The sequence below is a fragment of the Lampetra fluviatilis genome, chromosome 25, assembly GCF_964198595.1.
Source record: "Lampetra fluviatilis chromosome 25, kcLamFluv1.1, whole genome shotgun sequence".
In the NCBI taxonomy this organism is placed as follows: Eukaryota; Metazoa; Chordata; class Hyperoartia; order Petromyzontiformes; family Petromyzontidae; genus Lampetra; species Lampetra fluviatilis.
This window is the reverse complement of record NC_136299.1, coordinates 1,596,775-1,624,481: the sequence shown is the minus strand read 5'-3', so window position 1 is coordinate 1,624,481 and position 27,707 is coordinate 1,596,775. Positions and strand designations below refer to the sequence as shown.

The window sequence follows — 27,707 nt, the reverse complement described above, 5'->3', positions numbered from 1 at the left end:
AGTGAAAGCCAGATTCTTCCGGGAGAGAAAAACTCGTGTTGCATTGGTAGAATAGTCCACAAGTTCTGTTCCCCATTGATCTCTATTTAAACCCGCTCCGCGTGACATCATCGTATCTTGAGCCACGCTTATGGCTTCACCAAGGGGGACGTCACCATCTAGGGCTGAATCGCACCATGATTACATCATCGCACTTAATGCCTTGTCCCTATGGAAAGCACGTGCGTGGGCAAAGGCACGGTGAAGTGATATTTTGTGCAAATGCGCAGGTGGTGCTACTGCATGCAATATTTTAGACCCATATCAAATAGACTTTGCACATGTTATAACAAAAACCTCGCTTATTAGATAGCCTCGTGTGTTATAGTCCAAAACTATGGACGTGTAACCATTGCAAATCCCAGAATGCTTTGTGCAAGTCTGGGTGGTGTGATATTCAAGTTTCAAGTTTGTGATATTAAATTGACGTGTTACATCGCTTGTTTGTATGTGCGTTCTTCTAGAAACATGAAGTGGACAAAATCTACAAGATGGATGGGAAGCACGTATCGGGCGGGTGTGATCAGTGAGTATTTGTATTTATACACTTTGTGAGTATTTGTACGGTGTTACGAGAGGCAATCAATGAAGTCAACATCATGCCCAGCCAACAGACACTGACCCCAGCTGCCTCCACTCCCATCAAGATCCGTGAACTATTGATTCTTGGTGGTTTCATCTGTCCCATCAAGTACGGAATAGGCTGCTGGTAACCTCTTGGCTTTTAGTGATGGAACATTAACAGTGGTTTAACAAGTAGGCTTTCGCGACCAATATCATTCATAATAGTTTTTTTTCGGGTTCGAACGCGTAAATTTAGACCGCGTAAATTTACGTCATCTGACCCAAAAAAACTATATTATGGATTAACAGTGGTCTTCCAATGGAGCAATAGGTCTCCACTATGGAAATGTGGAATTATCCATCACTGACTCAAGGCCCACCAATCGAGATCAGTGACTCTACTGCTTGTTTTGTCCCCGCAGATATTTTTGACTTTAAAACGTGACTTCTTAATAGGGAATTTTTATTCTGGGTGTGTTTTACGACATAAGTATGAGGGCATTGCCTTGAACACATCAAACTGGGTAATGTGAACGGTTCTTGGATGACCAAAGCTTGAAGGGTGTTTTTGAGCTTGGATATTGTGAGCGTCCTTTGCAGTGGCGCTTTGGCAAAATATGTCGTGTATGTGTGGTTAAGAATCTTGATTTGAAGCTTTCGTGACTGCAGGAATCCATACTCTTTGGTTTTGTCGGTAAAGTCACTAGGTATAAAATAAAATAAATCACTGACGGACGCTTGTGTTGTGCCTGAAACGTCGTGATTTCTTTTATCTTATACTTACGTGACTCTACCGAAAGAACCAAAGAGTGTGGTTAATAATGTTTAAATAATGCCTTTACCACCATAGACTGTCGCCTACTTTTGGCGCGGTCCAGCGGTAGTGCATTCGCCATTTATTAATTGCGAAGGTTCACGGTGGTTCGAATCCAGCAGGCCGCCCTGGTTAATACCGCAGATATTTTTATTGTAAAATATGCACCATCCACTCTGCAGTGTTCACAGCGGACGTTATAGAGATCCCGCGATGACGTTCGAAAAGAATAGGCCATTGGGCCCCCAGTGTCATGCTCCGAATTAGAAAAATTCCCTGTAAATTACTCAGTTGGGATTACACGTAGCAACGTAGACCCTGACTGTAAAACTACTGCAGACTGTGGGAAACATAGCGCTTTCTTTCATGATAGCCCTGCGCTCTATAAATGGTAAAAATCCAAAATCGACTGTATTATCATTAATTTTTACTTCAAGAGTGAATCTATTTACGAACAACAGTGGTCCTTGCACCTAAGCTGCCATCACTTGTGCCCAGTCATATGTGTCCATAATTTAATTTCTCTTTAAATTCACTCTGGAGTGCACGAAATTAAATAGATGTCCAATCACTTGTTCGTTATGTCCCGTCTATGTGTTTTTAGGCGGTGCTTCTTGATAAGACCTCGAGAAATTACTGTGAAGAGTGTTGCTGGTCAGTTTTACCCGACTATCCCCATCCACTTTCCAACATATCCGTTGCTCTCATAATTACTGCACACCCATGTTATAAACAATTGCTTCTTGGTACTCTTTCACTGCATTTCAAATGTCCTCTTTACCCAAAATTCCCTTCTCGTAAAGTTTTCCTATCAGCTGATTGTGTCTGCAGAAAAAGCATATATACCAAAACGTGATACAATTCCGATTTTTTAAAACGCTTCTTCCTACTCCACGTTTTTTTATTCAGTCACATGCATCCTTCGTGTCAGATATCATTAATGTGAGTCCCACCTCGCCTCCCACCGACTCACAACTGCTCTTTCTCTACTAGTAATTCATTCTCGTGGTCTTATACAAATAATATTATGCCTTTCGAGGCTTGTTTCTTGACGTGCAAAAGTTTGTAAAAGTAGGTCACAAATCTAACCATTGTACTGCGAGCTCCTGGCTAGTGTAGACAGATCTGTATTATCCGTTAGGTGGCTAAAATGCATGTGCCAGTATGCCCCGCCAGTATGAATCCTTTGATAACACTCATTATGTTAAGGTCTCAAAAATGCTAGGATCGAAATGATATTATAAGAGGACATTTTCAGTGATCTGAGACCAGTCTGTTCTTTTCGTATAAATGTCCCCATCCTCTGCCTTTATCATAGATAATTAATTAGTAATTATGCTGGGTGGTGATGATCCACCCCTACAATCCAGCACTGTGGATGCGAGGGTTGGTGGATCGCACAAATGTTGTGAAACTCCCTTCCAGTGGGTGTCAAGGTGCCATACCCTGGCTTGCCACGAGAAGGCTTTACAGCAAATATGGACTTCATCTGTATGGGATAGAGCAGTGGTTGTCAACCTTTTTTGCCGACTGTACCCACCTTGTTTGAATTTTGTTTTAACCGAGTACCCCCTTGCCTGACCCAGCATGGTTCCGAGATATAAATGTATGAATAATGAACATCAATATTTTAACCAATTGTCCCTTTTGTGAGGTTTCCTAACTAGCTGCTAGTAACTGCAAGCGAATCAATACAAATTCAACGGATGCTCTGCATGAACTCTTTACCATGTGGATTTACATTTGATCATAGTTATTTTATATTGTCAGATTCATAGGACAGGATTATTCACCAATGACTCTCATGTATGATATAATTTCACACATAAATCACCTCTCGTACCCCCTGGGATATTGCCACGTACCCCCACGGGTCCGCGTACCCCCGGTTGAGAACCACTGGGATAAAGTGTTACCCCCTCGGTTTCTCTCCCGCATGTATAAACACACATTTATTGGCTGAAAACATCTTAATATGTAGAGGACCACAGAGAATGGGCAATTATTGGCAACGGCTCACCAGCCTGGCTGCCTTCTTGCTCCTCTGTGGTTTATCGTGCCTCTGAGTTGTTCTCTCTGAGAGTGAGCGAATACCACTTTGCCAACCCAAGATGAAATTATTATTAATTGCCGTAGTGGAAAAACGTCAAGTTTATCTTTCAACAAAATGAATTTGAGAATCTTCAATTAGTCAATGGATACACAAATAGCATGGACCCCCCCCAGCCTATGAGCATTATGAGATGTTTGCACCGGACCCTCCTCCGCCATCTTCTTACCTACAACAAGAACCAACCTAGAGCTCCGTGGCCCATTGCCAGGGTCAACAGAGGCAAACGTAAAATGTAATTAGAATTATAAGGGAGTTTAACGAGCAGTGAGCTTTCGCGACCAATATGATTCATCATAAAGGTTTTTTGGGTTAGATCGCGTAAGTATGAATGTGTCGTAACCCTCCACCACCCGTCATGGCCAATCAGTAAGGGATTTGTCACGTAAAACAAAACGGCAAATAGTTACTACTTCTGAGTACTCGGATTGTAAATGTTGTGGATTCACCCTCCAACACACCGGTGGGCTGAAGTAGTTACTATTTGGCGTTTGGTTTACGTGACAAATCCCTTACTCATTGGCCGTGTCAGGTGGTGGAGGGTTACGACACATTTATACTTATGCAATCTAACCTAAAAACCTTTTGATTTAAAGCTTTCGTGACTGCAGGGATTCATATTCTTGGTTCTTTCGGTAAAGTCACGTAGAAGGGAAACAATAAAATAATAAAAATAATAAAATATAAAACAATAAAATTCTCACGACGTTTCGACTGCAACACAAGCAATCATCATCAGGTGTGAAATCCACAAAAAGAAAATTTGAAAAAAGTGGCGGTTTTTTCTTAACGTCAGCTCCACGGACAGCGATTTTGGCAGTTGTTCAGATGGACGAGTCCATCTATGTTCGGAAAAGAGGAGGGGGGAGAGGAAGAGAATGGAATGCGGTCTGAAAGTCACCGTAAGCGTGAACACAATCAATTAAGACACGAAATGGTTTATCAAATCCTTCCAATGATTGCTAAGCCAGAATCCATCTTCTTGGTTGAAATTGTCTCTGTGTTTGTATATGTGGATAGCCTCATGAACGAATCTTTCATGGTACCTTTATTATGAGTTTTAAGGGAACTGTTTTTAAAATTACAAACTTAAATACCGGTAAAGTGTTTAAAAAGGCTCGGGTATATTTGTGAATTGCATTTGCTATTTATTTTCACACACAGATTCAATAAATGCAGACAAAGCTGCTGGTGTCACGAGGAAGTACAAGATCATTTTTACTCCGCGAAAGGCGAGGAGGAAAATTTGTGAATTTTTTGTGTTGATCGTCGTTTTTTGTGCATTACTTTCAAATTTGCTTGATTTTGTTTCCCGCTGAGATACACAGGAAGTGCAAGGCGAGAGCAGCTTTGTTCCCGGGTTACAATGCCCCGGTACAGATTGAGTTTCTCCGTAGCTTTAGCCGCATATTTTGAGATTTTTCCACATCACACGCTTTCTCACTCGCTGTGCCGTGCATCATAGAATCAGTATCACTATTTATACTGGAGGAATCAGATGATCTATAAAGCTCTTTTTCACAGATGTCCAGTAGGGGTGTGTAAACGTTACAACCACAAACAATACAAAAACACTTTAGTAGTGGAAAGTACAAGAAAGGTAAACAAATCATCCAAAAACATACAAATGAAACTAAACCATCCCCAACCTACCAGGCAGAGGCCCACTGAGGTATTAACTTATTTTTCAGAAGTGACAAATGATAGCTCAACAAAGTGGCGTATCACGTGGAAATTTATAGCAGCAAAATTATCTAAATAATTTCAATGCACGTTTCTAAATGTGGTGGGAAAAACCGGAGGACCTGGAGAAAAATCCACATGACCACGGGGAGAGAGACACGCAGACTCAAAATATAGACTGGATGCTTCCAGCCATTCTCCATGCTTCGTGTGTGTGTGTGCGCTCAAAATTTCACCTCAACGCAAAACCACCGTCTGCATTCCTCTTCCCACACCACCCCACTCAAGCCCAACGCTCGCTCCAGACACTGAATCATCAGCCCGACACTCGCCCATAAACACCGTCACTTGAACTTTCACGATTCGCCATCTAGGCGTCCGTGTGACTGCCGTCCTCAACGAGTGGACGGCTAGATGCGTGCGGCAATGTGTGTGCAAACATGTGCGTGAGCGTGTTGGGTATAATGTGTTACATTATCATGCTAAAAAACATGCACAAAAACACATGAATGGTAAATAAATCGTTCTTACAGTCGATTCATTAACACCACAGCACCTTCCAACGGATGCAGCACTCTCACCTCTCGCAAGCCTATTTAACAACTATCTTAGCAACATCGAACCACGTATCGCCAAAAAATCACCACCTTAATTCTAGATTTGAAGTTTTCGTGACTGCAAGGGTCCATTCTCTTTGATTTTTTCGGTAAGTCACGTGGTAAAAAATAAAATAAAAATAAATGTAATCACGACGTCACAGCAAAATTACTTATTTTGCTGTAACGGTGCCACCTGAAGACGGAAGCTTGTGTTGCCTCTGAAACGTCGTGATTTAATTTATTTTTATTTTCTTTTTTACCTATGTGACTTTACCGAAAAAACCAAAGAGTAATCACCCACTTGTTCCGGAAAAAAACAGACCTCATGACCTAAACCATATATATTGAGAGTATTTGGCTGCTATAAATTTCCACATGATTAGCCACTTCGTTGCACGGTTAGCCTCGTACGGTGCGAAAGAAGTTCAGCATTCATACATTGGTGGCCAGGTCGCTTCTTAAAAAGAGCTGTATAGCTCCGTGGGCCTTACCTGGTAAAATCAAATACAAATTACGTAGCCAAAATGCGCGTTCCATAAAACAGCTTTCAGCGAGGTTTTCCTGTACTCTGTTATTTCTCACGTGTGTGTTCTTATGACTTTTATTGAAAGCTTTGCTATACTGCACGGTGCTCTGACACCTCTTGGTGCTCTGTTGTGTTTTACAGCTTCTTAAAAAATTACAATTAATATGTCGTTTTGAAAGCTAACTTTTTTTTATCAAACAGAATTGTATACGACTGAAAGTATTAATGTGCTTTTGTGTGATTTAACTGGCAGCTGTATTCCTGTGAGACTGTACTGGAGATGGAGGGTGTTTTTGGAGGTAAGTGCGGTGCTAATCTCTGCAAGGCTTTGCCTCCACAATGCTATCTACATAAGCCAACTTACCAATATATAAATACTTTATAAGTGCAACATAAAATACATTTCTTTAGCTTAATAATGCTATCTGCAAATAGTGATACTTTGGAAAAGTTGATTGGCTTTGGCACATCTTTGCAGAGGTATATTTTTTTAACTTGATACATCCTGGCAGGGCCATTCCTCTAGCCCAGTGGTCGCCAGCCTGCGGCTCCGGTGCCGCGTGCGGCGGTTCTCGTTGGCTGCCCCTTTGCAGGCAGCCGATTAAACTTACATTTTAAACATAATTTAACGCAAAGATAATCAGAAATGTATTACATATCACAGGGAATGGGGTCACTATCGAATGTCTTGGTCCTAACAAAATGTACAACAGTCAAACTGTTCTGTTAAAGAATAACTAAGGGGGAGGGAAACTAAATAGACGCAGTTTACTCCAACACCTGTTTTGTTGAACTAAGTCAGAATTTGTCACCTGCTGTATATCCGCTGCCGTGTTTGCCTAAAGGGAGCTCTGTGCGTGATGCGGCTTTCCAACTATTTTGGTCAGACAAAATAAAATGGCTCTTCGTCTTTAAAAGGTCGCCGACCCCCTGCTCTGGCCAATAATGTGGCTCCACTGCTTGGGCAGTGCTGCCTCTGGGCGTGCAGCAGAGCCGTCGTTTGCAAGATTCACATTCATTTAGATTTTCACTCGTGGCCACTGTGAGAGCAGAAGGAAACTTACACGAGACTGTGGCGTGTTGCCGGGCGGTGGTGGCTGTGCACGTAGCCTGTAGTCCAGCGCTGGTGGAGGCAGCGAGGGTTGGCGGATCGCACAAATGCTGCAAAACTCCCTTACTGTGGGCGTTGAGGTGTCGTACCCTGGCTTGTCAGGAGTCCACCTGTTCTGTCTGTTTGGGGTTGAGTGTTTCCCCCCCTCGCCGCACATCTGGATTTTCTCCCAATTGCTCTGGTTTCCTCTCACATGTAAGCACTCGTGAATTGACCAATAGCACCTCTATGTAGAGGGCTGCAGAGCCTGGGCAATTGTTGGCGCTGGCTCATCGCGTGGCTGGCTTCCTGCTTGTCTGTGGTTTCCTCCTCACGCCTCTGAGTCGTTCTCTCTCTCTGTGAGAGTGAGCGAACACTGTGCAGCACGCTACAAGTCGATAGCCATCCTATTAATTTGCGTAGAAAGGCACAGTCGCATGTGTAATGCGGGCGTAAGCGACCTTCCGGATGTGACGTCACGGGGGGTGGAGCCATGTGACGTGGGTGGAAGGTTCGGGTCCTTAAGCGGGTAAACCGGAAGGGGAAGTCAGTCGGGGTGTGAACGGAAAAGAGTGAGGCCACGCGTGCGAGTGAGAAGAGGGGGGGCACCGACGGCCATCGGGAGCCAACCCCGAAGACAGGAGGAAGCTACGGAGTGGTGTGCAGCTGCGGAGAAGACAGCCAGAAGGGCTGCGTGTTAGAGGCAGCGGTGTGGCTGCCAGGTGTAGCGGGAGAGAAGAGGGAGAGACAGCACGAGGCTGTCAGAGCTGCAGAGAGGACGAAGGGGAGAGGAGTTGCAGCGAGTACAGCCAAGGGGGGCTGTGTGAGAGTAACAGCAGCGGGGCTGCTGTTGTGGACCGGGCCGACATCGGAGTCAGCACCGTGGAGAAGCTACAGGGTAGAGACAGCCGTGTGGGAATACAGTACGAACCGAATAAAGGACACTGAGCCAGACATCGTGGTTCAGTCGTTTATTACACTGGTGTCAGAAGTGCAACGGCATGTCGAAACAAGTGAGGAAGAAAGTTAATCCGGCGCCTGCATCGGCTTCTTCGTCCGACGACGACGAACTCCCTCCAACCACGGATTCTGCTGGGGTGGTGGAGGAGAGCCCTGCTGAGGCGAGCACGGGGACGGGAGTGGAGGATGTCGGCGCGGTGGCGGGTCCGTCGACATCATCGGACGCTGATCAAAGATGGCAAGAGATGGCGGTACAACTGGAGGCACTAAAGGACGTCCTGACGCATTTATGCCATCTCGTCGCGCCAGGGACGATGGAGGACGCAGTTGGTGCTCCGCGGGCCGCCACGTTGCCTGCCCTGCCGCCGCCATTGGCCACGCGGCAAGAAGCCGCCATCTTGCGCGCTCCGCGGCGCCAAACCGCCATCTTGGCCACGCCGCGGGCCGACGCCATTTTGAATTTGCCACCACAACCACCACCATTGGAAGACGGCGGGAAGAGGAGTCGGAGTCGCCACCTTACCACAGTTAAAGAATTTTCCATCGGTGGGGACTGGAGCGCTTTCGCCTGCCGCTTCTTGGCGGCGGTACGCACAGCAAGATGGACCGATGCTGAGGCTTTGGAGGTGTTGCCGACTCTCCTGGACGACGAATCTGTCCGATTTTTCCGTTCCATAACGACCGATAAGAAGGCAACTTTATGTGGTGTTTTTCAAGAAATGGCCGACGCTTATGAGCCACCAGATGATGCGCATCGGCAATTCGCTCAACGACAACGAGCACCAGAGGAGTCGCCCGTGGCGTTCAGGGGTGCGGTGCTGGAGCTGGCCATGGCAGCTTATCCTGAGACGCCACAGGACCTGCTCGAGCCTCTCATATTAGGGAAAATGTTGGAGCTGTCTCGGGATCTAGGGATCCCCATGCCTGTGTGTGGGCATGAGAAACTAACTTCCCGGACGGCTGCTAAGTGTCTCGATGCGCAATTCAATCTCCGTCGCTGGAAACAAGTGACGGCGTGGACGGGGGGGCCCGTCAAAGAAGGGGATGCGCTGGGGTGGAACCCTGCGCAGGCTGTCTACGTTCCGGATGACCGGGGCCCTCAACAGCTGACGGCCGCCTCCGCTCCATGGACGGGACGCGGCGGGCCGAGGCCGCGCGCTGCGCTACCGGAACGGGGCCGTCGGGAGGCAAGGCCTGCGCTTCGGCGCAACGATGCCGAATGTTTCCGCTGCGGGCGTAGGGGCCACTACGCCAGAGACTGCTGGGCCCGCTTCCCGGCTCCGCCGCAGCAGGAGGCCTCGGTACCAGACAAGCCGACTAAAGATCCTCCGAAACAGGCATGTCGGCACGCACCAGACACCCGGCAAGGCTTTACACCTCACCCATCACCTTCGTTGCGCGATCCTAATGTTGTTGTTAAAGAAAGCCCTTCGACGGGGCCTTGTCGCTCGGTCACGCAGTGGCGCAAGTTGGCACGGAGAGTCGTCGCGGCCGCTACGGGTTCGTCCACTGTACCGGGGTCTATACAAGGGGTGGACGTACGCATTTTGGTCGACTCCGGCGCGTCTGCGACTATTATTTCGGATGTCATTTTCCATCTGTTGGGCATCCCGCCGGGGGCTGTGCGTCCGGTTTATGGGTCGTGCGTCGCTGCGAACGGGGGTAGCATGGGTATCGTGGGCCAGGTGGATGCTAAGATATCTATTGGGGATGTGTCGGCCTCGGGCGTTGTGTTAATATCGAGATCTTTGGCGGTTCCTTGTTTGTTAGGCACCGATTTTTTGGCTAAGATGCCCATTTTGATCAAAATCAATGAGAATTGTATTGAACTGCCGGGGGGCCGTCAAATCTCGTTTCTGCCGTCGCCCTGGGGGCGACCTGCTTCGGCCGTACAAGTGCAGGCGCTGTCCGTCGCATCTGTGGACATCCCACCTGGTACACAGATGCTTATACCCTTGCGGTATCGGAAGCCCCTGCCTGATCGGCTAGGAGCAGTAGGGGTCTTGTTGTCACCGTCCGCCACGATAACAACCGGGTTGGCGTTAGTGGGGGCACAGACCATCGTCCGGCCGGATCAATTACCGTTTTTACAGGTGCTTAATGCGGGGGGGGAAAACGTCCGTGTTCCGGCCGGTACGGTTGTGGCACATGCCACTACGGCGTTTGCGACGCATGATTGTCCGCATAGCCGGGGAGTGGTTGCTGGGGTTTCCGAGCCAAGGGGTTCGGATAATCGTTGGGTTGCTGACTTATGTGACGGAAATTCTTCCCTGTCCATGGAGCAACGTGGTGCGCTGCGTAAATTGTTGTTGACATATTCCGATGTGTTCAGCTCCGATGATTTGGATTTGGGCCGCACATCGTTGCTTTACCATCACATTGAGACGGGCGATGCTGCCCCTATTCGATTAAATTCGCATCGGATGAGTCCTGCGGAGCGAGAACACGTGCGGGGGGCAGTGGAAGACATGTTGGCTGCGGACATTATATCGCCATCTAACAGCCCATGGGGCGCTCCGGTCGTCTTGGTTAAGAAAAAGGATGGCAAATTGCGATTTTGTGTTGATTTCCGGAAATTGAATAAGATATCGGTGGCAGATGCGTACCCCCTGCCGCGTATGGATGACTCCCTCGACGCATTGTCGGGGGCTAAGTTCTTTTCCACACTGGACCTCTCTTCGGGATTTTGGCAGCTTCCCCTTGACGAGTCCTCACGGGAGAAAACCGCATTCCGTACGCCGCAGGGGTTATTTCAATTCAACTGTCTCCCGATGGGATTGAATGCGGCCCCTGCTACATTTCAAAGATTGATGGAGCTCGTTTTGTCGGGGTTGCAGTGGGAGACGTGTCTTATATATTTGGATGATATTATTGTCTTCAGCCGTACATTTGATGAACATTTGACGCGGCTGGAGACAGTGTTCACGAGGATGCGTTCTGCCAAATTGAAATTCAAACCAAAGAAATGTCACCTACTGCAACGGTCCGTCCGCTATTTGGGGCACATTGTGAGTGCTGAGGGGGTGTCCACGGATCCGGAAAAGACGGCGTGCGTCCGGGATTGGCCGACTCCGGCCACCGTGGGGGATGTTCGGCGGTTTTTGGGATTTGCCTCGTATTACCGAAGATTTGTGCCGGGTTTTGCGACGATTGCGAGGCCCTTGCATCTCCTTACGGGTAAAGGACGGAAGTTTGTTTGGGGACAGCCGGAGGAGGCGGCCTTTCGGAGTCTGCGTGATCTATTGGCCACGGCCCCAACATTGGATTATCCCGATTTCGATCACCCATTCATTCTTGATACGGACGCGAGTGACACGGGTATTGGGGCGGTATTATCACAGTCTAAAGGGGGTGTAGAGCGTGTCGTGGCGTATGGTAGCCGAGTCTTGTCTCCTGCGGAAACCCGCTACTGTGTCACTCGCAGAGAACTATTGGCGGTTGTTTTTTTCCTACGGCAATTTCGACCATACCTCTACGGTCGTTCTTTTATTGTGCGTACGGATCATGCGGCCTTGCAATATGCCCTTAAAATTGACCAGCCATCCGGACAGTTGGCACGTTGGTTGGACACGCTACAGGAATTTTCCTTCCAAATTCAACATCGGAAGGGAGTGCGCCATGCGAACGCTGACGCACTTTCCAGATTACCGCGGCGCGCCCCTTGTAAATGTGCGTCAGGGACGCATAGGTGTTCGCCGATTCCAAACCCCCCTCAGCCGCTTACGTTGGCCGTCGAGAAGTCGGACACTCCGATGGAACCAGGACCGGCTGACGGGGTTTTGAATCTGCCGCGGTCTGTCTGGATCCGGGAACAGATGATGGATGAGTCGTTGGTGTCCTTGCGGAAGCGGTCTGCTAGGGACAATGGGAGTCCGAGTACGGCTGTGGGGCCGCAAACCGCTCTTCGAGATGGTCTGCTTATGTGGCGGGCGGGGTTCCAGGAACGTTGGCGCCTGGTGGTACCAACGTCCTTGCGATTCGAGTTGATTAGAACTCTCCATTGTGACACTCTTTTACATTTAGGGGTGCAGAAGACCTTGTTGACGTTGCAACGTCATTATTTTTGGCACGGCATGGCGACAGATGTCGTAGGGCACGTGCGCGCGTGCCCTGCGTGTGCACGACGTAAGCCGCCGAAACATCCTTACGTGCCGCCTCTCCAGTCGATTCAGGTGTCTCGAGTCAATGAATTGGTGGCACTGGACATATTGGGACCTTTTCCACCATCGGCGAGGGGTAATAAATATTTGCTGGTAGGGGTTGAGTACCTCTCCCGTTGGCCGATGGCCTGGCCGTTGCCCGATCAGTCGGCCGCGGCCATTACCGACGCCTTTTTGTTTGGGTATATTATGGACAAGGGGGCGCCTGAGAGACTCCTCACGGACCAGAGCAGGAATTTCTCTTCTAAATTATTGGCGGAAGTGTGCGCGGGCCTTGGGACTAAGAAAGTACGGACATCCCCATACCATCCGCAGACGGATGGTATGGTTGAACGGCTGAACAGGACATTGTCTGCCATGCTTTGCCATACCGTGAGCGAACAACAATCAGATTGGGATCTGCACATCCCCGGAGTGCTTTCGGCGTACAGGATGACGCCTCATGCGGCTACAGGGTATTCGCCGTTTTACCTTATGTATGGTCGGGAAAACGTGCCGCCGGTGGATGTGCAATTGGGAACTGGGGTGAAGGGACCTCGTAAACCACTTCCTGAATACATTCAGGACACGGTTCGCCGAGTCACGGAGGCGCGGGAGAATGCCCGCGTGGCTACGGCCAAAGCCCAGGCCCGGAACGAGCGGTATGCGCGACGGTCCGAGGGGGAGTGCCCCTGGAAGGTTGGGGACCTAGCCTGGCTTCATTGTCCACAGGTACGTCCGGGAACCTCTCCGAAATTGCACAAACCCTGGCATGGTCCCGTACGCCTCATTGCGGTTCCCAACCCACAGTCAGCACGCGTCCAAATTGGATCTCGTCGCTGGGTTGTGCATACGTCGCGCTTGAAACCATATGTTGCTCCCTTACATGATGCGTCATCCCCCAATGTTGCCTTGCCGGGGTCTGTTGCTGCTGACTCTCCCCTGCCTGCGTCCATTGATCTTGCTAGAGCGCCTGTCGTACCTGTTCCAGACAGGCCGGCCGTGACATTGCGGGGGACGAGGGGCCCTGCTCGGAGGACGCCTGCCAGGTCTGCGGGACCTTCGAGCCCTGCAGCCCTTCCGACCCAGCTGCAGGCACGGTCACGGGACAAGCCCAAGACTAATTCTTTAGGGACACGGGACGTTGGTGGACTTCCAGCTGCGACAGGGGGATTACCCCCTGTCATTCCTCGACTTTCATCGCGTTCCCGTTCTGCGAGTGGGCCGCCGACCGTCCGGGACGGGCCGGCGACCCGCACACGTTCCAAATCGCTTACGTTTCGTTGATTGTTGCTGTGTTGTTATCTTTTTCTTACAGTTGTATTTATTGCATGCTTTTTGTACGTTCGTTGATGTTAATTGCGTTGTTGTTGTTGTTCTTGCTGTTACATTGTATGCTTAGTGTCCTTTAGGGGGGAAGGTCGATTCGCCGCATTACGATTTGCTATTGGTCAGCCGAGGTCGGCTGGGATTTTTCTACGGGGGAGGGTGGTGTAATGCGGGCGTAAGCGACCTTCCGGATGTGACGTCACGGGGGGTGGAGCCATGTGACGTGGGTGGAAGGTTCGGGTCCTTAAGCGGGTAAACCGGAAGGGGAAGTCAGTCGGGGTGTGAACGGAAAAGAGTGAGGCCACGCGTGCGAGTGAGAAGAGGGGGGGCACCGACGGCCATCGGGAGCCAACCCCGAAGACAGGAGGAAGCTACGGAGTGGTGTGCAGCTGCGGAGAAGACAGCCAGAAGGGCTGCGTGTTAGAGGCAGCGGTGTGGCTGCCAGGTGTAGCGGGAGAGAAGAGGGAGAGACAGCACGAGGCTGTCAGAGCTGCAGAGAGGACGAAGGGGAGAGGAGTTGCAGCGAGTACAGCCAAGGGGGGCTGTGTGAGAGTAACAGCAGCGGGGCTGCTGTTGTGGACCGGGCCGACATCGGAGTCAGCACCGTGGAGAAGCTACAGGGTAGAGACAGCCGTGTGGGAATACAGTACGAACCGAATAAAGGACACTGAGCCAGACATCGTGGTCCAGTCGTTTATTACACATGTATTGTGCATTTCACCTGAATGTTGTAAGCACGCAAGGTGGACAAAACCATATAGGTCCTTGTGGGTTTTTTTTCCTGCGTCAGATGTTTCCTGCGAACAGTGGGAATTCGACCTCTTGCCACTGGATAATGACGTCATCACCCTGGAGTTACCGGACTTCTTTCAGGACTTCTTCATGGTAGATGATTGCAACTCATCCCCACCTCCCTCTGTCTGAAACAAGGCCGATTGGCAAAGTTTTTTACTCAAAATACATCCCAATGTTTTCATTTAAGTCTCCCTCCCCAACCTGACTTCCCACACTGGCTTTTTGTCCGCCTGCCCTTTAAATGTTGAGCCACCAAATCGGTGGTGACGCTCGATTCTTGTTGTTGACATTGTTGTTCGTGATGTCGCGTTGTCGTTTTGCTGCAGGATGGCAACCAGAGCATGCTCTTTACCGTGGCAAAATCTATCCAAAAGCTACAGTCGCTCTTCGGTCCGGTGCGCAACGTGTATGGGATTGGTAGAGGTGCAAAGGTACGTGTTGGCACGTGGATAAGTCACGTTGAATTTAAAATGTCTAATTAAGGTTTAATATGCGTATCTTCTAGTGATTGCTTAAATACTCAAAGTTAACTTCTGCCAGGTATTTTGCTTTGGAAAAAAAAATCCTGTACAATGATGTTTTTTTCATCTCTTGACTTTGTGCCCTTTTATTTGCGAAGATGGTCTATGAGTTGATGGAGCTTCTGTCAAACGAAGCGAATGTCGGAAGATCGAGCACCACAAACAGTGAGATGGGCGATCTCTTCCTCATTGACAGAGGTAGGATGCTTCAGCAGCACCTCACATGCTGACACCATCCTCTAAGCCACTGTTCTCGACTCTGTTCATTTAAAGCTCAAGAAGGATGCAACCCATAGAGCTGTGGTTCCACATTAAAGGAGTATTAGTTCTTGGAAATGCGGCAGCTGTAATCTTGTGGGTTTTTGTATTTATAGGAAACATTAACCTCTAAATGCTATCTCCCTGCTGGAGGTATAGGTTTGTAAATTTTCCTAGCAAACTGAGATCCACAGACTTAACATAACATGACTGATGATGCGTGTCATAAGCCATAGATAAGGCACTGTATTGGGAGCCTACCTTGTGAATGGAGGTGAGTGGACTGCAGTGTGGCCGTGGGTGAGTGTCGAGGCTGCCCGGAGGTTTTAATGCTCAGCCGCTTGATGCATCAAACACTTACAAACGAGTCAGGGGTGGCGAGGATGGGGGGAGGCAAATGTGGCATCTCGGACATTCACTGAGAAGCTTCATCCCTCCTACCCGCCCCACCTCTCACAAGTACAGTAGATTCTCCTCCAACGCGTGTTTTCATAACACGAATTGGCAATAACGCGATGAACGTATGAGGGAACACATTTTTATAACGTGGATGTGAATTGGATATAACACGTTTAATGTATGAGGAAACACAATTTTACATAACGCGGATTGCATATTACGCGATGAATGTGTGATGGAACGCATTTTTATATAACGCGGATGAAAATTGGCTATAACGCGATGAACGTATGAGGGAACACATTTTATATAACGCAGATGTGAATTGCATATAACGCGATCGAGTGGACAGAGCTACGTCACGCGAGTAGTAATAAGCGGTTGTCCGGCTGCCTCGGCGTAGTATCGCAGAAGGCGGGATGCTGCTGGATGCTTCTAGATGCTACCCACGCGCCTCGGTCTTTGTTCAGCCTGCGTACGCATCTCACGTGTTATCGCGGACTGTGCTTTACCCCTCTATAGTATATATTATGTATTGTCACGTGATGTTTCCATCATGTGATGTTCTTCTGGAACGCAACTACCGCGTTATAGGAGAGCAGACTTACTCTCCCTGTAGTATGTTACTCTCTCTCGGGCACGCAAGGCAGGCATGTCCCGATGCTGGCACTAGAGGGCGCTAACAGTCTTGTTTTTTTACTCACTCAACCTTCAAACTCTGCTGACGACGTAGTTTTTGCCTACGTAGCATTTGCAAGCCGGAGGTTATAACTCAAACATGCGAGCAGGCGCGAGGTAAAATGTGGCCCACGAACAGATTTATTTGAAGAAAAATGCCTGAAGTTTGACGGAGGTTGTATGTAGATACGTTGAACTTTTGCACCGTACGTAGCCAACCACACTAATCGGAGGTGCGAGAAAAGGTCAAAGTAGGTGTTCATTTCTAAGCCATATTGAACACAAAATTGATCATGAAAGGTTAAGATGAAGACCAAGAGGATCTGTGGTGTCAACGACCTCAAAGAATGGTCTCCAGAGCGTGATTGCCATTGAGTCGCATCAGAACGGAGTCCGCGATGATGATGATGGTGGTACATCACTGTCAACCCATACGGTTTATTCGTATCTTGTACAGGGAATTTGGATTTTCAGGTCCATACGGCATACAGCCGTTTCAATATGGGCAAAAATGTTTTTTGTCTATTTGTTTGTGTTTCTCTCTTGTGATGGGACTTTGTAGAATGAACGTTGAGATTTATAAGGGTACGGGGTGACCAATAAGGTCTGAATTGGTCTGTGATATGATAGACACTGTTAGGAGGTTGACAGGTATGGTGATGAAGCAAGGTGTTGTTTCGAATGAGATGACTTGGGTTCTCAGATGCGAATAATGTAACCGCCGTGTATTTGTGTGCACGTGCAATGCCTTTTCAGATGTGGACTTAATAACTCCGTTGTGCTCTCAAGTGACATTTGAGGGACTGCTGGATGACATATTTGGAATAAAATGTGGTAAGTGCTCTGAATAGAATTTGGTGTTTCAAGCATGCCATATGTGCAACCAGAATAAAGCTCAAAGCACATCTCAAAGGATCTGTTCCATGACTGCAGGACATGGGCATCCTAAGAAAAGGAGGCACGTTTTGCTAAGAGAGAAAGAGGGAGTCAGGTCAGAGGAGAAAAGGGCGGTCTTGAATCTGGAGGCAGAGTATCAACAGCAAGAGCCCACTTGGGGGAAGGAATTCCAGACGAGCAGGAGGGGAAACAGTAACATCCTCCAGAGTGAGGGTTGACTTGGGGCTCCCATAGAAGGCTTTGGCTCCTCGAGGGGAAAATGTGTGGAGGGAAGAGAGGGGAGGAGTCGTGGAGAGTGTGTGGAAGGGGAGTAGAGTGAGAAGAGAGGGGAAGAGGTAGGCAGGGGTGAGTCCATGGGGGATGTTGAAAATAGTGCGATCTTGAAATGGATCCGGAATTGGATTGGGAGTCAGTGAAGGGATCGTCGGAGCATGGTGGGTGCTGCACTTGTGTTTTTGGGGTCTGGGCGAGAAGTCGTGCAGCAGCATTTGGGATCTGGGAAATGTTTTGCCTTTCTGAGGACACTTAATAGGTTTTTCAGAAAAACCACGAGACCCGTTTAAACCAATTATCACAAAACCTGGCACAGCTTACAAATACCATTGTGGTGAAAGGTTATGTTGCGCCGCATAGCGCCGCGCTTGGAGTACGTGCACTGGCATTCCAGCTTTTGTTCGTGGCGCAACAGATGAGATGCCTGTCGAGTTGGAAATATAACAGCATCATCGTTCGTGCAAATTGCATCTCACAATCGTCGATGAATCCATAGACGAGCGGGACGGCAGCAGCAGCAGCCAAGCGGTGAGCCGGCGCCGCCAGCAATTGCCCACGCTCTGCAGCCGTCCTCTGTGTATATGAAGAAGTTTTCAGCCACTTAACGAGTGTTTATAAGTGTTTGTATGAAGAACGGCGCTTCGAATCCGGTGACCCGAGTTTGATTCCTGCCAACTCCAGTAACGATTATCTGAACTGGTCATGGACCTCCGCTAGTTCGAATCAGTCTCAAATGAGTACCCGGTGCGGTGCGTCAACATCGCTACATGGGAGACAGAGATGGCCGGGCGTGGTGTTGGCCACCCACCCCCCTTGTGTGGCGTGCCGGCCTTCATAGGTGCTACTCGCTAACAGCACTTGCCGCAGCAGTCTGTTCAGGCTACACGGGTAATCTTTGTCTTTGGGGCGCGGTAGTGCAACGGTTAGCGCACTGCGCCACGAAGCCAGAGATCCGAGTTCAATTCCCGCTCACGGCCAACAGCAGTGACGTTTATCTGAACCTCCCCTGTTTCGACTCAAATGAGTACCTGGTGCAATGTGTAAACATCGCCACTAGGGAGACAAAGGCGGCCGGGCATGGTGCTGGTCACCCACCCCCTCGTGTGTCGTGCTGATCTTCATAGGTGCTCACTAACAGCACCTGCCCCAACAGTCTGTTAAGCTGATACGGGAGATCTTTGTCTTTGTGTGTGTATATACAGGTATTCGATAATTCTGTGATGTATTGTCCAGGGTTGTATTCATGCGTGGTGTCTTTGCTGTTTTGTGCCATATGCTGGGAAAGGAAATGTCACTTTGTTATGGCTTAATGGCACAAAAAACAATTGGGTAAAATTTCTCATTGGGTCTATTGCGCATTTATTTGAAAAGTGCCACACTTGTTTCAATGTTTGCAAGAAGAATATAATATTCTAGTTGCAATTGCACATATTCATACAAATTTTGACAGCATTGTACTGTGTGCATACGTGTTAAAGAATGGTGTAGTTACTTTCTTACATATGCTGGAGTGCTTTCATTCTGCCGTTAGTAGGCTGATTGACGGCTTGATGAAGTACATTTAAAGCTATGTCCATTCTTACTTTTTTTTTTTAAATATCATTTGGAATTTGTTCGAATTGGCACGGAGTTGTAATGCGGGTGGTGTATTTGTAGGCAGTGTTGAGTTTGGTCCAGAAGTCACTGGAACAGAAAAGAAATTGAAAATTCTCCTGAATTCTCAAGACAAGGTATGAACAAGCTACAATATGCACATTTACAATGATATACAACTGTATATACAACTACGCATACAACTACGCTTAAAACTATACTTATAACTATACTTGCAACTATATATCTCACCACTTGTACAAATATGTAAAAAAACAATCACCGATGGAGAATATTCAATTCAGAATTATGGCATTTGCTTTTTTTAGGTTTAATGTTGTACAACTTGCACACATTTGATTGTAAGAAGCTCATGACATTATTGTATTTTCACATTGCAAGCTACCTTCTCTTGCCTTATTTTCCAAAAAGATACAGATTGTAGGGCAGTACATGGATAATCTTGCATCGATTGGTATTGAAGCGGTAATTTAACTACCTTTGAAATCTTAACATTTATAATTCAAAATATTTTTACAGGTTTTCAGGGAAATTCGCAATCAACACTTTTCTAATGTGTTCGGATTGCTCAGCTCCAAAGCGAAAGTCCTTCAAACCAACTACGATGTAAGTTACAGCGGGGATGAATGTCCATGCACGTTTAATATTTTTTGTAAATTGTGGAAAGCTTTGTCTTACTCGGAGCATTCAAATACAGAACTCTGTGCTGTGCAACATCTGCACCGTCGCAGGACGTCCATTAAATAGACCCTTGCAGCTAATTTGGGCCCTCGCTGTTGAAGTAAATAAATCTCATCTAAAAAAAATTGCTTCTCACTTTATCTTGGGGGATAGGACATCATTGCTCGAACATGTTCATGTAAACAAATGACATCATTGCTGCACTCAACAGTGTCCCCAGACAGTATGAGAATCATTGATAAGATTTTAGGTTTTAAAACATGTTGCTTCAACTCTTCTCAATTATATATATTATTGTAATTGCACATTTTTAAACGTATGTAAGAGATAGTTGTCGTTGTGATAGCGAGATAAGTCGAGACAATATCTAAGTTTGTGCTCTCCAGTTGCCCTGGGTAGAAAGTGGTGGTGCAGTGTCCTTGCCAAGTCCTGGACAGCTAACTCAAAAACTCAATAAAGAAATATTATTTTACAATATGTAAGGTGTATGCATATTAATATAAAATTTTCTCACGTGTGTTGACATTGAACGTGTTAATTTCCTACCCCGTTTAAACGTCAATTGAAAATGAGTGACGTAGAGGATGAGATCCACTTTTGCTCTTTCAGAAACGGCACGACATGAATATCCAGAACATGAAGGAGTTTGTGGCCAACGAACTGAGGGCCTTGAAACAGGAACATCGCTCTCTGAGTCTGTGTAAGCCGATGGCGATTTACGTTCAGCGCAGGCACCTGCAGAGTGTGCAACTTGCCCCTTTTGTAGGCTTGTGTTGACGGATCCCCGCTTTGCGAATTGACCGATCCGCTTGTTAATTCGCGTTTCCGCACAATTTATGACTTTTCGTCTTTGATGGATATTCCCGTGATGTGAATGGCCGTGGGGGGGGGGTTGTTGCTCCCCGCCGCCAACCCTATTGGGCAGACTGGGGAGGTGACCAGTAGACTTCAGCCCCTCCCAACCCCCCCAACTAAAATCCTTTGTGTACAGGGAAGTAGGGGGTGCCCTGGTGGTGAGATGTTATCTGTCTCACCTGGTATACTGGAGGTCGTGGGTTTGATCCCATCCCTGATGCCTTTATATGTGGAGTTTGCATGTATCCCTGTGGTTGCGTGGATTTTTTTTCCAGATCCTCCGGTTTTTCCCTCGTCATTTAGAATCAACGTGCATTTTCGACTATTTGTCTAATATAAATTTCCACGTGATAAGCCACTTTATTGAGTTATCATTTGTGGCGAGGTCACTTCTGAAAAAATAGCTTTATAGCTCAGTTTAGTTTAGAAGCCACCTGAGTTAATTTTAATGGAAAAAAATATGCATAATTCACACAATACAATAACAATTAGATAGAGTTAGCAGCTACATACAACCGTATGTCAACACGCCATTCAGAACGGTCCATATGTTTATTTGGTAAAGGATATAAATTCTGTTGCATTGCCAAAATAAAGTCTTCCGTTAGATATGAATTTCGAGAATTGGAGTTTGATTGTTTTCTCCGTTAATCTTCTGTGTTTTGAAGATATTGGCAGCTGTGAAGCCATTATGAAAAGAAAGACAAAATCAGACTTCAAGGAACTGCTCAAGACTGAACATTGTACGTAACGTCTGTGGTGGTTGTTTAGATTACAATGGCTCGATCAGCTCATGAAGCCGATCGGGTGAACATTACATTTGTTTTGTAGATCTTAAGCAAGTGTGTCATTCTGTTTGGAAAAACGCTTGTGCAAACTCTTCTGAGGCTGCCGCTGAATTTTAATGAGGACACGCTCGCTGTTTATCTCAAAAGTGATCCACACGGGATGTGTATGCGTGTCACAAGAAGCAGTTGGTTTAAAACTGATCCGAGTGACGCTGTACTTGCTGGGCGGTGGTGGCTTTGCACGTCTAATCCAGCAGTGGAGGCGAGGGTTGGTGGATCACACAAATGTTGGAGGAGACCGTAGCTTGGCTCGCCAGGTGAAGGCAATGAAGAAAAGTGCAGACTAATATCATCTGCCCCTCCTGAATAGGCTCGTGTGGCCCCGCCTCTCATGGGTGCGTTTTCGGCGTGCGATACAGTTTCCTCCCACACTTATGAACGCTCTTTAATTTTCTGAAAACATCCTAATATGAGGGTCACCCAGACAGTAATGCCTCACTTTGTTTTCCTCAGCCAAAATGTATTGAAGAAAAGTGAAATATACTCGTACCTAATGATCAGATGTATTGGTTACATGCGCATTACTCTTCCACATAGTATCCCTCCACCTCAATGGCTTTGCGCCATCGAGAAAAGAGTGCGTGCATTCCTCGCCAGTGGGGCATTACTTTCTGGGCGACCTCCCGTATATAGGTGATTGCTGAGCTGAGCTAATTGTTGGCAGCGCCAGCTCATGCGCTGGCTGCATTCCAGCTCGTCGTGTGGTTCCTCAAATATTCTGACATCCAATGTTTGCACGAATGACGATGATAGATACAACGAAATATTAGATACAACTAAACATGAATATTGTTTATGTAACAAGCCATCCGTCATTCTGCCACCTTTCCATGGGATGATCGCTGCTCTTGCGTAAAATTAGCAGCTGAAACGTTCTCCGTGATTCATTCGCATGTATTCCACCCTTTGTGGAACACATGGGAGCCGTGCCCGCATTCCGCATCGGTAGATTGGTCCACAGTGGATGGAGCTATATTTGAGGTTGGCACGGAGATCAAGGGAGCTTCAGAAATGTCCCTCGTAATTCATGATCTGCATTTCCGCACTTGGAAACATCCCGTGCGCACGATCTATTTATACGCCGTTTAAACGCTTGCTGCCGTGTATTCATTGGGTTGGAAAGTTGATTTTGTTCGTGGCAAAGCAGCATTGCAGTGAGTCAGAAGTAGAAACATTCTCAATTGATGGATATTTCCAGCCGTGACAATGGGATTTGAAACTTGGGACATTGACACAGGAAATGGAACAATATATCAGAAAAGGGTGCACGGAAGCATATGGAGACATGCTCAGAATGAACACTCGGAAACCGCATAGATCGGAGAATAAGCACAAATCTAAGACAATATATTGACCATGAGTGTATGTATGTACATATGTTGAACTTCTTTTGTACCGTACATAGCCAACCGCGCTAATCGGAGGTGCTGTATGTATGCTGAACGTCTTTCGCACCGTATATAGCCAACCGTGTTAATTGGAGGTGCTGTATGTATGTTGAACTTATTTTCGCAACGTACATAGCCAACCGTGTTAATTGGAGGTGCGGGAGAAGGACAACTAAACGCACAAAAAAGTGAAGAAGAGTTAGTGGGCTTGGACAGGATATACGTCATGGCTAACGAGCAAAGCCGACGACAGTGACAGCCGAGTGAGAGAGCGCAGCACACGGGACAACGACCGCCGTGCGGGAAGTGAGGTGGACTGTGGCATTACAGGACTGTGAGGAATCGCGATAGTGGTGTGGCGGGGGGGGGGATCCAGGCAGCAGTGGATAAACAGTGGTTAGTGATGACAGTTAATGTGAGCAGGTAATCATTGACAATGCACAGTGTTGTAATTTCTTTGTTGTGTGTGTATATCCGCGTGTGTTCAGCTCTTTTGGAAGGAATAGCTATCAGGGAGTGTGTCTCCTCTATCGAAGAGGCCATTAACAGACAGGTGAAACTTTCCGTTGACATAATTGCGAGTTCGTGCTCTGTGCCGATTTAATTTAATCGCAATCGGTAAATGTTTGTGCCTTGTACGCAGGAGTTTATGATATTTTTTCAAGTGAAAACAGCAAACTCTTCCTGTTGTTATTTGATGCCACTCACTTAGTCTTGTTTAAAAATGAAATGAAACATTTGATTAATTAATTTTTAAACTGAAATGTAGTGTTTCGCAGGTGATTTTTCTCTAACGACTCAAGTAGATGTTTACAAGCGAATGGGATTGTGCCATGTAGTAATAGTAATAATCTATATTTATTTATAGAACAGCTTTCATACCACAATGTTAAAAGAAGTCAAGATTACAGAAACTAAACTAAACTTTGTATTTTACCAGGTTAATCCCACTGAGCTATTTAGCTCTTTTTCAGAAGTGACCTGGCCACAAATGATGGCTCAACAAAGTGGCTTATCATTTATTAGAAAGCCAAATGCTGTAAAGCCACTCATAACATATCAAAAATATCCAGCAAGAAGGGAAAAATAAATTAAATGGTAAAATAATCATAAGATGCCAGAATAAAATCGGGAGGCTAAACTATAGAAATAGGACTCAAGCCTTGATTTCACAGTAGCCACTGTGTGGGCAAAACCTCTGAAGCGATCCGGCAGAGATCCACAGCCCGTAGTCTGAACACAAAATGCAACATCTCCTGTCTTGCTGAGCCCTGACCCAGAGAATGCAGAGTAGGGGTCATTGCTCTCAGCTGACCGACCTCCATGCACACTGAGGCTAATACGGAGACAGTCATAAGTGATAATGCAGTCCATAAAATGCACAATATTCACCAACATAAGGCAAAACCACCTTTTTTAATGTTTTAAAAGGGGTGTGCATAAAACATCCCGTACACAACAGGGAATATATGTTGTGTTCATCATCTGTTAACACAGCGCATAGTACAACTCCCATCGCCCGTCAAAATACCTAAACATAGCAAACAGAATACACATGCAATCTTACACACAGCATCTGACATCGGTGACGATAATCCTCCAACTGAAAGCACACCTGCACCGGATCTTAACGAATGACATTTTCTGGTGTTTTGGCAGAGTTCAATTTATTACTGTAAAAAAAACCAAGGAGAGTCGTGTGTTTGCCGACGTGATGGACGGTTGACCAACACCGCTTGCGCAACTTTGCGAGTGATCTCTAAGACACCACTGGGATGTCTCGCACAATAGACCCCATAAACACATTCTGACGACTCCATACTCAGCCGTGTCACGTGTCATGCCTCGCCTGGAAGATGCGTGGTGGAACGTGTTGTTATTGATAAGCGGAGTGGAGAGTGATTAACAGGCCATTTTTAGTGTCTGGGCCCAATGTGACGTGATACATCTCACATGATGTTCAGAATTAAAATCAGAACATTACAACAACAAACAATACAAAAACACTATAGGAGTCAAAAGTATAGGAAATGTAAGTAAATCACGAAAAAATATACAAATAAAACTAAACAATTTTTAGTTTACCAGGTGAAGCCCACTCGGCTACAAATAATAGCTCAAGAAAACGCCTTATGGGGAAATGTATAGCAGCCAAATAATCTAAATAATTTAAATGCATGTTTCTAAATGTTGAGATGCAGAGTATTTCCTTTGGTAAACCCTCTTTCACGCAGTGTAATAGACGTATTTTCATGGTTACTAAGCTGCGTTATGCCTGACCCAGCGTGAGGGCAGTGGGTCACGCTGGGACTTGAATTGTGCCTGACCCAGCATGAAAGCAGTGGGACACGCTGACCATGAGCTGCGTTATGCCTGACCCAGCGTGAGGGCAGTGGGTCACGTGGGTGCATCTGTCTCTCTGCAGTCTCCCATTCTGGATGTCCTGCGGCTGCTGTGCCTCCTCTCCGTCACCGAAGGAGGTGCATTCCCTTCACAGACTTGCGCCTCGCGTGGCAAAAACTTGACCCCTCGGGCTCAGTCGTGCTGCAGTATGACAGAGAATCGGTTGGAAAAAAAATACTACACATTGTTGAGAAAATATGTGACAAGAGATCACATGCATATTTAATTCAAATGTTGTCTGCCAAAGGCATTGCTTCACAGTACACAACTGAAGAGATTAGTCCGCATCAGTTTTCTGCTGTAAGTTGCGTGCGTATGCGAGCATGATCCACCCAGGCTTGACAATGAGCTGTGCAGTCCTTGGAGCTCAAATGTGGCCTCGTGTTATTGGGCCCATGAAGCTGCTCACCAATATCGCATTCTGGAGCTTTTTAGGTTTGCTGTGATGGTCTCGACTGCATGAGTCCCAGGTCCAAGCATCTTCCTTTACTGATGTTGCTTTCAACGTCACTGTGTGGTGATCACTTGAGTCACGGCTGCCTGGTGTGAAGTCGTATCTTCTCTGTCGCTTCTGCGATTCAGTTTACCCACACACCATGGAGGACCTCCCGTGCTCAAGTGATATTTGGCCAATTTGGATCTGTCAGATGCCCCATGCTATACCACGTGTGTGGCACGTTCGTTAGAAGCATGAGAGACTCCACCCTTGCAATGTGGCAGCTTTAAACCACGACCATGCCGCTGTGGTGAGGCTTAAGATTTCGTACCAAATTCTTACATATGAATCCTATAGATCATGGGACCTTTTTTGCCAGTATCCAAGTATGAAAAGTAAGATTAGGTTTTACCCTTTCTGGCAATAAAACAGGTGTTAATATATTATTGGTTCTTTCGGTAAAGTCACGTAGAAGGGAAATGATAAAATAAAAACAATAAAAGGTGTTAAGATGTTCAAACACCAAATAGAAACATTTTGCAAGGAATACAGTCTGCATTAATCACACGTACTTGTGGTGAACATGCAAACAAACATGCTCTGATAATATTTGCATTGTCTTTGAAACTGATTTGACGACGCAAGAGACAGCCTCCTTTATGGCCTCGTCTCACCAGTGTGAAACCAGAGAACGGCAAAAGCGAACTGTTCAAAGAAGGCGGTCTGGTGTAGGCCAATCAGTTTAAAAAAGAATGCATGTATCAAAGACAACACACATGCTCTGATAATTATCAGAGCATGTGTGTTGTTTGCAGGTTAATGCAGACTTGATTCCTTGCAAAATGTATTTATTTGTTCTAGATTTGAAGCTTTCGTGACTGCAAGGAATCATCTTCTTAGGTTTTTTCGGTAAAGTCACGTAGAAAGTAAAATAAAATAAAAACAAAAATCACGACGTTTCGGAGGCAACACAAGTCTCCGTCATCAGGTGGGACCGTCACAGCCAGATTAGCTGTATCAAGTGAGGCAATGATTCAAGATGTAATCCCTTAAAAGCGAGTTGAGGGGGGAGGGAGAGGGAGGGGGGAGCTCATCAGACTATGGTAGCCAATGAAAGGAACGTATCGGGAGGGAGGGGGGGCGAGGCCAAAAGGGTGGGCGATAGACGTGGAAGCGCTTGTGCGCAAGCGGTCAATTACTGCACACGCCAACACAATGGAGAGAGAGGGGGAGGGGGGGTCTGATACACATGATAGACAAAAGAACGAAAATGCCCATGTTTATACCAATGCTGGCTGAACAATGAAGAGAGTACTGTTAAAATAACTGGGGATGTTAACACTTGGTAAAGTACAGTAAAATAGTGCCTGTCAGATAAGATGGTCCAAAAAATTTGTGATTAAGTCTTTTTGCGTGGTTGATAACATCTTTCCCACAACTTAGTAATCATTGGAAAGATGTTATCAACCACGCAAAAAAGACTTAATCACAAATTTTTTAGACCATCTTATCTGACAGGCACTATTTTACTGTACTTTACCGAGTGTTAACATCCCCAGTTATTTTAACAGTACTCTCTTCATTGTTCAGCCAGCATTGGTATAAACATGGGCATTTTCGTTCTTTTGTCTATCATGTGTATCAGACCCCCCCTCCCCCTCTCTCTCCATTGTGTTGGCGTGTGCAGTAATTGACCGCTTGCGCACAAGCGCTTCCACGTCCGTCGCCCACCCTTTTGGCCTCGCCCCCTCCGCCCCCCCCCTCCCTCCCGATACGTTCCATTCATTGGCTACCATAGTCTGATGAGC

At 46.8% G+C, this 27,707-nt stretch overlaps 1 protein-coding gene across 1 annotated transcript in view; it reads left to right on the top strand.

The window, feature by feature from the left end:
* VPS33B (VPS33B late endosome and lysosome associated) overlaps positions 1-27,707 on the top strand; it is a 47,879-nt gene that overhangs the window by 3,693 nt on the left and 16,479 nt on the right. The window contains exons 3-16 of the mRNA XM_078867995.1: positions 504-565; positions 2,022-2,071; positions 4,692-4,759; positions 6,589-6,634; positions 14,644-14,738; positions 14,975-15,079; positions 15,268-15,367; positions 17,261-17,338; positions 19,331-19,404; positions 19,808-19,894; positions 20,579-20,669; positions 21,493-21,567; positions 23,549-23,613; positions 25,486-25,540. Of these exons, the coding sequence (XP_078724121.1) occupies positions 504-565; positions 2,022-2,071; positions 4,692-4,759; positions 6,589-6,634; positions 14,644-14,738; positions 14,975-15,079; positions 15,268-15,367; positions 17,261-17,338; positions 19,331-19,404; positions 19,808-19,894; positions 20,579-20,669; positions 21,493-21,567; positions 23,549-23,613; positions 25,486-25,540 (1,051 nt within the window). The remainder of the gene's footprint in view (positions 1-503; positions 566-2,021; positions 2,072-4,691; positions 4,760-6,588; positions 6,635-14,643; positions 14,739-14,974; positions 15,080-15,267; positions 15,368-17,260; positions 17,339-19,330; positions 19,405-19,807; positions 19,895-20,578; positions 20,670-21,492; positions 21,568-23,548; positions 23,614-25,485; positions 25,541-27,707) is intronic.